This window comes from Microchirus variegatus, assembly GCF_963457635.1.
Source record: "Microchirus variegatus genome assembly, chromosome: 13".
Classification (NCBI taxonomy): Eukaryota; Metazoa; Chordata; class Actinopteri; order Pleuronectiformes; family Soleidae; genus Microchirus; species Microchirus variegatus.
In genome coordinates this window covers 24,250,667-24,262,160 of record NC_139814.1, presented here as the reverse complement: position 1 = coordinate 24,262,160, position 11,494 = coordinate 24,250,667, and the positions used below count along the sequence as shown (strand labels likewise).

General features: G+C 40.1%; 1 protein-coding gene across 3 annotated transcripts in view; it reads left to right on the top strand.

Annotated features, from left to right (window-relative positions):
• adcy2b (adenylate cyclase 2b (brain)) overlaps window positions 1-11,494 on the top strand; it is a gene marked incomplete at both ends in the record, with an annotated part of 45,465 nt that overhangs the window by 839 nt on the left and 33,132 nt on the right. For all 3 annotated transcript variants that reach the window (XM_083899908.1, XM_083899907.1, XM_083899906.1), the window contains one exon: window positions 7,435-7,632. In XM_083899908.1, coding sequence (XP_083756034.1) covers window positions 7,435-7,632 — 198 coding nt within the window. The remainder of the gene's footprint in view (window positions 1-7,434; window positions 7,633-11,494) is intronic.

Below are 11,494 nucleotides of genomic sequence, written 5' to 3'. Positions count from 1 at the left end.
TTTGTCTTTGAGTCACATTTTTTTTAAATTAAATTGGTTGTTGTTTCCCCCAATCACCATGCGGGAAGAAGACCATGTTTCTGTTTGGGTTTAGGCATCAAACGTGATGATTCGTTGGCAGAATATTAGTGTAACCAATCCGAAGATGGGTGCGGTCGGTGTATATAGTCGATCACAGGTGGATTTGTTCTCTAGCATAGATTTAAAAAGAGAATACTTTGCCTTTTAGTGAAGTTGGTGATGTGTCTCATCAAAGTCTTTTTGTAGGAATTGTTATTTTTCCCCACTGAAAGCTCTCATGTGTAACTTTTAAACATATGAAACAGATGCCTGTTACATTCAAACCACTGTCAAAATGAGACTCTCTCTGTATGGTATTAAATGGCGTTAAGGTCTCGTTGTCGTCCAGCAACGTTCCTGCCCTGCACACAGGAAGTGATTTATTTTACATCAAGGCAGACAGAGGCAACGGCAACACGGTGCTAATAAAGCGAGGCGACTGTAAACAAGTTTGAGTTTCTTGAAGCTTCCATGAAAAGTCTCAGAAGTGCTACACACAAACACTGATAGTATTGCTTGACAGATCCTGTTTTCAGATGCAAAAATAAACAGCAATTTTCAGAAGTTATGCATTGCATCTTTAAACCTAAAGATAGAATGTGTGAAAGAAGAGTGCCACCTATAGACACATGAACAATCATAGTAGAGCACATACAGGTTGAAGTACCTGAGATTCATGTTTTTCTCACAGGTGCAGTATAAACCTGCCCGAAGGAAGCAATTTGAACATAACGTTTCCTTAGTGTGTCAAGCACGTCACTTTCTTTACCGTCATTTGCCTCGTTCTACTCATGCTCCTCACTCACAGATCGGAAACTGCAAAAATGTCATGTCAGATAAAAGGTTTTTGTCTTTGCAACCTGCAACGTGTTATTTCCCAGAATCAGACGGAATCCGTGTCGTTAGGATGAACACAGAGAAGTGTCAGAATAGCAGGGATTTGATTCGGCACGAGACTGTTTGAGACAGGGAGACAAAAGTGCGAGTGTATGATTATATGTGACAACATAAGAGGCTGTGAAGCAGCACTTTAAATTGCAGCATCGGTGCAGCAGAGTGGATCGAGAGAGGGACAATAGTTTGTTTCGTAGCTGTGTGGGTGTTGGTGCTTTTGTCAAGTGAAAAGTGTTGTTTTGGCCAAAAAACTCTCAAACACAAACACGAGCTATTGTTTCTCAAGTGCTGCTTTTGTGTGTTTTTTTTAATGAAATAACTGTATAAAGGGGAAGCACACACTCATTGCCGTGGTTGTTTGTTGTTGTTGTTTCAGCTTGATTGTTTTGTCGCTTTATGTTCAGGAAGAGCTCTGGACGTACTTGGGTATTACTCGTGTTGTGTGTACCTAAATGTGTTTACACAGTCACATTATGGGGGACTTGTCCTTCCTAACAGGGGGCAAAAAGCATGTCCACATAACGTAAATTATTACACTTGAAGGTGAGGGTAATGTCCTCTGAAGTCCTCTGTGTGTGTCGCGCCCGGGGGCTGCTTTCATTCAAGTCCTGTTACATTCATTTGAGCGCCATCGCAGGGTCGTTCCCAAGAGAACCTGCACCTAAATCGATCCCTTTATTTATGTTTAAGACAAATCAATGGATCTCGTTGCCCCAGGTGGTCGATTTAATTCTGCAGGTTCCCGCTCTCCCTCTCTGAACCCGTGCCCTTAAATCTCCACGGCCTCCCCCCCCCTAATAATCTCCCATTGTTCACCATATTAATCACTTTTTTTCCAATTTGTTTTTATCAAATCTTCTTGTATATAGTTATGAAGTCATTGTGCAGTGAGGCATCTCCGTTTATTGCACGGAGGAGAAGAATGCCAGGCATAAATGGAGGGTGGGGTTTGCAGCTGGAGGGGTGGGGGGGGGGGGGGCTGGGCTGTTGAGAGAGGGGAGGATGTTGTTGTAAGTGTTCAGGCTTTATCAGCGAGCCGACAGAAACCCCGACCAAAGCAGCGCTAATGCTCTAAAAATTGCTGCACACTTTTATCTTTACCCACAGATCTGGGCTGGAGTGGGCGAGTCGTGTAGTGTTTTTAAAACAAAGACTTCTCCAACCAATCCACTGCCCAGTTCTGTGTGTGTGTGTGTGTGTGTGTGTGTATGAGCCTGGGTGTGTCCATTGTGTATGCAATAGGCATACATGTTTATGTTTATGTGATTTTGTGTGTGTGTGTGTGTGTTTCGGGTTTAACCTGAGGAAGTTTCCCATTTCCTATGTAGAATTATCTTAGTTTTTTTAAGTCAAGAAAAATCCATCTGGCTCTTTTTCTTCTTGCCTTGAAGTTGTATTGACTTGATTTTGCATTGGTATGTACGTGTGTGTGTGTGAGACACTGTGAGGACCCTTTAGCTGCAACTTTTTGAGGGTTAAGACTTGGTTTAAGGGTTAGTAGAGCTGCAACTAATGATTATTTTCATCATCGATTAATCTGACGATTGTTTTCACGATTAATCGACTAAGCGTTTGGTCCACAAAATGCCAGAAATTGTTGATCAGTGTTTGTCAAACCCGGAAATGGTGATGTTCTCAAATGTCTGTCTGTTTTGCCCAAAAACCAAAAAAATTACATTTTTAATGATTTCTTGGTTATATGGAGCAAGGAAACCAAAATATATTCACATTTTAGAAGCTAAAACTATCAGAAATCTTGTTTTATTAATGAAAAAAGCTTTAAATCAATTATCAAAATAGATTAATCGAGTGTTTGTGTGAAAATTAGGTTATGGGTTAAGGTAAGGGTCTTGGGCTTGCATAATGTCTTCACAACCATTGTGTATGTGTGCGTGTGTAGATAACCAAACATTTATTTAGATAAGTGACATTTCAAACTCCATTTGACAGTTTAAGAGAGATCAATATTAACTGGTAATGGATCAGAAATCCGAAATCTATGAACACCTCTATTATTGTCATTGATTACATTGGTATTGATTCAAATTGACTATGTACATCATTCTTAGCACATGTTGATACGGTATCAATAGCCTCTGCATATGTTCATTTATTGCCTTTTCATCAGTGGTTTGATAGATGTGGGGATCTGTGAGAACAGGGTGTGTGTGTGTGTGTTTTTTTTTCTAATGATGGATCACCATTCCGTTTGTTTCATTGGGGGCAGGAAGGTGAATGAATGAATGAGGTGAAATAGCTGCTGTGACATCACTGCGGCAACACAAAGCAACAATGGTCTGGATGCAGACACTGGACATCAGGCAATAACGAAAAATAAGAATTTTCTAAAAAGGACAATTTATATCGTGAAAATAAAGTAAATAACTTAACAGCTTATTTATTCCAAGTACTCTAAGAGCCTGAATATATTATGCCTTGAACTCCTCAAGTGCTATTCCATTCGTTTACACTTTAAAAATGACACCTCGCACAGTCAGGTACCTCTCATGTCAGTGTCAGCGTGAAGTCTCAACAGGAAAGTCTCTCATGAAAACATTTCCTCTTCGTTTCATCGCGCTTGTATGAGGTTGAAGATCAAAATCACAGCGAGAGAGAGTTAGTTTGAGTCAACGTCCTGCATCTACGCTCTTCAATAATCCATCCGTCCTTGAATGGCTTTAAAAATGTATCGTCAGGAGCTCGTAAACTTAAATCAGAACAGCAGAAGAAAGTATGACAAAGAAATATCAGTGTCATTATTTAATCGGCAGCCAGTGCACCTCATTTATTACTGCCACTATCAGGAGGAGCACATGGTTACCTCAGCTAAGAGGTCATGTTTTCACTCCTCGGTCTGTTTTTTTTAGCTGTATTTCTCAAAAACTACCCAATTTTCTGGAGACGTGGCGCATGACCTCATGAAGAACCATTTAACTTAATACCACATCTAATAAAAGGTGATTTACAGCTGCTTAACGTCTCAGGTTGTGTTGGTTGAGTTATGCTCCTTCATAGTTTGTCTGTGCGTCTCCAGAGTTGCAACAAATCAGTGTTAAAAAAAGAAGCGCGTTATAATTCAGCGAGTGACACAGCTGTAATTCCTCCTGCTTCATATTAATTACCACTGATTAGCCCTTTAGTTCTGTCAGATCCTTTATATGACAACTATTCATTTCCTCACTGACGGTTTCATTAATATCCATGTAACCAGTTTCTCCTCACGGCTCATCCTCCACATGTACTGTATATCATTTGATATATATTTTTTTTTTTCGCTGTGGGGGAGTCTTTGCTGGTGTGTGAATGTGCTTCAAAACCGTCGGGATCCTCTGAGCAGCGACGCCCCGCTGCTGTGCCCTCTGGCATTTTTTTTTTGTGTGATTGTGAAATGACCGTTTCTTCACCCAGCGCTGATGAAGTCTGACCCTTGGGCGCTGTGTGACGAAAAGGCTGTGTGATTATACAACTAAAGTGTGTACTTATTTAAATACTGTACTTAAATGTATATGTACGCACAGGTGGCACTGGTGAGTCTGCTAAAAATATTCAAACCTATTCAACCGCCTCTCAACACACTCCCTGACAAAATGTATTTTGGTCTATTTGTGTCATTTCACTGCTTCTCTTTCTGGCTGCTGCTGCGGCTGCTGCTGCTGCTGCTGCTGCTGCTGCTGCTGCTCTCTGTCTCAGTAGAATAGCTGTGGATAAGCCAGACTGAAATAAATAAAAAAAAGGAAAATAATTGTTCTGGCTTACAATGCGGTACATTATAGCACGCGGGCACAGCTCCCGCCCTCTATGCTACGTCGAGGGAAATGGCTTTTAATGGTTTGAAAAAGGGTTTGAACAGGATTAGATGACCTACAATTACAAACGGTGCAAAGTGTGAATGCTTCCCCTTTTTTTTAGTTAACACTTAAAAGTGGAAGAGAGCTGTTCTCACCTTACTTAACATTCATTTTGTGTACACGTGGGGCGTGTTTCTTTTGGTAGATTGACAGGTTGTTGTCTAACGTCTTATGACGTTACCCTTGAGAATCTTCAAGTTTTGAAGCCATGAGATTCGAGATACATGCAAACACCATGCAGAAAGGACCTTGTTCCAACCGGGGCTCGAACCCAAGTCTTCTTGCTGCAAAGTCAAGAGCGCAAACCATGACGCCAACTGTGTGAAAATTGCATTTCGCTCTATTGAACAACTAGCAATTGTGAGACCCTGTTGTCCCCGGGAACCATACTTAACCCTGTTCAGTCACGAGACATGAGCCATGCAATGGCATTCAGACAGAGCAAAGTATAGATCAGAAAGGTCTCAATCCATCCTGAATGCCTCCTGAGATCCGATAACGTGGTTTGAGGATGAGGCCACTTTCTTGAGCTGCATGAATGCGAGCCGTCAGTGAATTTCAATTTCTTTTTAACACCAACCAGCACCCATATGTTCATTTATTTGTAGCAAGGCAAATTATATTACCAAGAAACCCGGTTTGGTCCCTTTCTGTGAGGAGTTTGCATGTTCATCTTGTAGCAGCAGCATTTTCACCTACGTCCGTCGGTCACACCTCTTGCAAGTGGTGAGATGACGACACCCTCTCCAGACTCATACTCCTCATAATCCCAGTTTGGCATTATATGTGTGAGCGTATAGTCAGAGGTGCCAGAGGACAGGTTCTCCCCGCTGGTATTTCTGTGAGCTTGCAGCCTTGTTTACATCTTCATTGGGATTCAATCAGTGCTTCAGGATGTGGCGTCAGCAGCCAGGTCCTATGGGATTCCTTCACCAGACCCTGACTCATACCATCTCTGCTCCATCATGCTGCTACATTGATACACAGAAAAAAAAGAAGCATCTATTTTCAGCAAGCAACTCCAGTCAATAAAATGTCAAATCAGCCATAAATTGAAGGTTGAGTCTGTGGCTCATCTTTTCACTCTGTTCCTGTAAAAGCTGCTCCAGTGAAATCTGTGTGGAGAGATTTAGTCCCATTTCTTTGCCCACACTGATGTTAATTTTTTTTTCTGTGGAAGCAGTGACATCTAAATCGCACAGCGGCTCCCTAATTTAACGTTTACAGCTGCTGGACCTGTCAGTGCAATCACGACTTTGGAATAAGTTAAAACACGGGTGCTGGGTATAATCAGGTCTGTCTGTGGAATCCTCTCTGTGAGCAAACCATGGTGCTTTTGCAGCTGTTTCGTAATTCATTATGCGCTGAAGAGGGCAAACGTAAATGTTTTTTTTTGTTGTTGTTGTAATTACTGGACTCTAAATATGAGCACTATGGGCTTCGAGACAGAAGGTGTTTTATTACAAAAATAAACTCGCAAAAGGTACAACTTGAGCTTGCAGGCACGCTGGGTTTCAAACTGAGGTCTGGATAATGGAAGTGGACAGGCAGAGGCTCCGAGCTCTGAGTCGGCAAGCAGGCAACGAGGCAGGCGAAAGGTTCACTAACCAGGAGAACAGACGAACGCGGGGCTCCGTGTCAGTGTCAGACAGGGTAGACAAAGCATCAGCGGCAAACTGGCAAACAGGCATCTTCTAGATTTCAAGCGCACAGGCTGCAGCGTGACTAACACTTGACATGACTGAATGATCGCATGGAGTCATCCTCAGAAAGAGGGCACTTCATTTCAGCCCTTCAGCCCATCATCCTCTACAATGGTAATTTGGTGACATTACTGCCCCATGGCTACCATCCTCCTGTATCTTACAGAGTCAGGTTGGACTGGATTAAGCGAGGTTTTCCACCTTGAAGCTGTTTGCGTTTATCTCGAGCCACAGCGGGTGTTTTGAGGCACGTCAGCCCCGTTTCCACCAAGCAGTGTAATCTGGTTTATTTCATGACATTACCCACTTTTTTTCTGGGACTTATATTATACTTAATACTAGTTTTACTAATGGTGAGAACAGTGAAATAAAGGTCCAGCTGTAAAGCGAAAAAGTACAGCGAGACTGTTCTCTTTTCTACATTAATGACCTGTTAGTTTTGTGCATTCTAGTGTGATTCCTCCTGTAGGGTAAACATGGAACATATTAGAGAGGGAAGAAAGAACTGAGGTCGACTCAGGTCAGTGTGTCCATGTCTTTATCTTGCTGTGAGGACACATTTTACGTTCAAATCCATTGTTGTAGGGACATTTCAGCAGGTCCTCACTACTTTTTGAGGGGCAAGAGTTGGTGTTGGGGTTAAGTTTGGTATGTGAGTGTGTGTGCGCTCACTCTAAATGCTGACTTTGACAGTACAAGCGCAAAAGTGATGCTGTAGCACATTCTGTGGACGCAGACAGTCTGTCTGCTGCTCGGTGTGCCCGTCTGTTTGTCTCTTTGTGTTGCGTCATGTGTAATGTCCTCGCGAGTATACAAAGACATGATGTGTGTGCACGTTGTTTTTGTCATTTTAACCTTGTTTGCAGGGTTTAAGATGAAAAAGTTTGGGGTTATCTGAAGTGTTTTCCTCTCTTCCTGTGTCCCCTCAGAAAACAGAGGACCACTTGGCGTTCCTGATCACGGTGCCCGCGGCCCTCTTCCTCTTCCTGTCCATCTTCATCCTCGTCTGCATTGAGTCCGTCTTTAAGCGGATGCTCCGCCTCTTCTCTCTCCTTATATGGGCCTGTCTGGTCACCATGGGTTACCTGTTCATGTTCTCAGGAGGGATACTCAGTCCATGGGACCAGGTACATATGTGTGTGTGTGTATGTGTGTATTTTTGTCTTACTTACTGTAATATTGTAATTATTACACAATATGAGTTACCACTCCTGTGGTTCCCTGATTTCAGACAGTGGTAAATAAAAGCTTCTCATAAGATTCTTATTTCCAGCAGATTAATTGCCACTGTTGATGACTTGGTAGCTGTTGCTATATTTAGAGAGAGTATAATGCAGTTATTAACTGTCTAGTGTTAGAACACGAGTGTTTCTGGTAGAACCCTGTGAAATATGTTTATACGCAGTAGTGATATGGAAAAAAATTGATTTTAGTAATGATAATTCTGTTTTTCAGCGTTTCCTGTTATCGGGAGATTTGAAAGAAGCTGTTTTCGTTTGAAGCATTTAAATTTGAAGGCTCACATTAGTGCTGTGTCATGTTTTGAGAGGCTCTTTTCAATTTGGCCCTGTATTTAAATGCTGCAGCAACACTGAGTTGGCAAAGCTACAAAACACACTTTATTTTTTTCTTCACTTGGCCTAATTTGTATTTATTTTAACATTAGCAGGGACAGCTAGATGTAGGAGTTTTTATATAAAAACAACATTCTGTACCTGTTATGTACCACTGTCCCATTCAGTTTAGATACATTTTAATTTAACATTAGGTCAGTAGTTTACCTATTAATATGACTGTTAACAAAGAGACACTGTATGTTTTATACAGGAGGTTAAGTCTGTCAATGCATACATTGAAATTAAGTCCATTTATGTCTTCTGATGTGGGATGCACGACTGTGTGTGTGTGTGTGTGTGTGTGTGTGTGTGTGTGTGTGTGTGTGGCACCAAATTAATTCCACATGTGACAAGTGTTAATGAGGCCTGATGAGTGCTGGAGGTGAGCAGATCAGCAGACAGACACATTAGTTTTCAGTGCCAGACTCTTTCTCTCTCTCTCTGTGTGTCTCAGGAATCCTATTTTCTCATGCTAACACCCTGTCTCCCCCTATTCATCAAATCCCATTTTTCTCTCACCAGCTTCTCCACCTGCATCCTCCTCTCCTGTTAGACCCCCACCCCAACCCCAACCCCATTTCCATCATGGCAAAACTCGCCCCTCCAGCCCATCCCCTCCTTCTCTGCCTCCTCTGGGATGGAGAGATATTTTTATCATCAGCCACCTGTGAGAGCATAATCATTCTGCATTATTAATCATTCCGTTCTGCTCTCTTGACTCCTCTATCTATCTATCTATCTATCTATCTATCTATCTATCTATCTATCTATCTATCTATCTATCTATCTATCTATCTATCTATCTATCTATCTATCTATCTATCTATCTATCTATCTATCTTGCTATCTATCTGTATCTATCTTGCTATCTATCTTGCAGGCTGTTTTGGTAGCAACATATGTATCTATCTATATATCTAGCTAGCTATATAGTTAGCTATTTATCTTGCTAGCTGTTTTGGTAGTGACATATCTATCTATCTATCTATCTATCTATCTATCTATCTATCTATCTATCTATCTATCTATCTATCTATCTATCTATCTATCTATCTATCTATCTATCTATCTATCTATCTATCTATCTATCTATCTGTTTTGGTAGCAACATATCTATCTATCTTGCTAGCGAGCTATATATTTAGCTATTTATCCTGCAAGCTGTTTTAGTAGCGACATCTCTAATCTATCTATCAACTTATCTATCTATCTATCTATCTATCTATCTATCTATCTATCTATCTATCTATCTATCTATCTATCTATCTATCTATCTATCTATCTATCTATCTATCTATCTATCTATCTATCTATCTATCTATCTTGTTATCTATCTATCTATCGATCTATCGATCTATCGATCTATCTATCTATCTATCTATCTATCTATCTATCTATCTATCTATCTATCTATCTATCTATCTATCTATCTATCTATCTATCTATCTATCTATCTATCTATCTATCTATCTATCTATCTATCTATCTATCTATCTATCTATCTATCTATCTATCCCTCTTGCTAGCTGTTTTGGTAGCAACATATCTATCTATCTTGCTAGCGAGCTATATATTTAGCTATTTATCCTGCAAGCTGTTTTAGTAGCGACATCTCTAATCTATCTATCAACTTATCTATCTATCTATCTATCTATCTATCTATCTATCTATCTATCTATCTATCTATCTATCTATCTATCTATCTATCTATCTATCTATCTATCTATCTATCTATCTATCTATCTATCTATCTATCTATCTATCTATCTATCTATCTATCTATCTATCCCTCTTGCTAGCTGTTTTGGTAGCAACATATCTATCTATCTTGCTAGCGAGCTATATATTTAGCTATTTATCTTGCTAGCTGTTTTAGTAGCAACATCTCTTATCTATCTATCTATCTATCTATCTATCTATCTATCTATCTATCGATCGATCGATCGATCGATCGATCGATCGATCGATCTATCTATCTATCTATCTATCTATCTATCTATCTATCTATCTATCTATCTATCTATCTATCTATCTATCTATCTATCTATCTATCTATCTATCTATCTATCTATCTATCTATCTATCTATCTATCTATCCCTCTTGCTAGCTGTTTTGGTAGCAACATATCTATCTATCTTGCTAGCGAGCTATATATTTAGCTATTTATCTTGCTAGCTGTTTTAGTAGCAACATCTCTTATCTATCTATCTATCTATCTATCTATCTATCTATCTATCTATCGATCTATCTATCTATCTATCTATCTATCTATCTATCTATCTATCTATCTATCTATCTATCTATCTATCTATCTATCTATCTATCTATCCCTCTTGCTAGCTGTTTTGGTAGCAACATATCTATCTATCTTGCTAGCGAGCTATATATTTAGCTATTTATCTTGCTAGCTGTTTTAGTAGCAACATCTCTTATCTATCTATCTATCTATCTATCTATCTATCTATCTATCTATCTATCTATCTATCTATCTATCTATCTATCTATCTATCTATCTATTACGTAAGCCTTTCAGTCTCTGTCTGGCTGTTTATCCATCTATCACTCTCTCTCCCCCTCTCTCTGTATATACACACCCTCTGTTTTTCTGTCTGACAAGGCAAGAAATAAATTTGTTGGAGAGCAGAAATCCGGCGAAAAGGAACAGTTGGAAGTATAGGCTGCTTTTCAGTGGGCTGGATTGATTGGGATTACTGAGAAAACAGCTTGTGTGATGGAGCACACACAGAGCTAATAACAGTAAGGGCCTAAAAAAGGGAGAGAATAGAGAGAGAGAGTGGCTGATGCACTGCTCGGTCATTCACATTTAACCCCCGTCCATCCAATTCCAAATATGCTTGCAAATGTCTTGACCACATACTGTACAGTCTGAGCCACGTCTGGCTTGGCCTTTTTAGTCTGGAAGATATTTCCATAATTCAATCATTTTTCATATGATCTGTTCAAGGAAAAATCTTCGCTCTTCGTTTGGTTTTTTAATTAATTCATTGCGCTAAAGCAATTATTGGGAGTTTGTTTACAGAGATAATCACTCGGTGACACAAAAGTCAATGTCCCCACTGGATAACAAAGCACAACTTGATTAGGTAAACCAATAACTATTGATATATGATCGCGCTTTGTTGCCGCTTCAATGCAGTAATATATGCTGGAGTGGAGGGATATCATATATTAGTCCATACGTTATCCTCTCACTCACCGTATCCACTGTTTTTTCCAGTATAGTGAAATGCAGGAGAGTATTGGACGTTTCATGTGATTTGGGCAGAGAAGTACGCGAACGCTGCTTTTGTCTGAGCGAGAGAAGAAAGTAATTGAGGAAGCTAAAGTGAGATGATAGCTGCGGCTCCCATC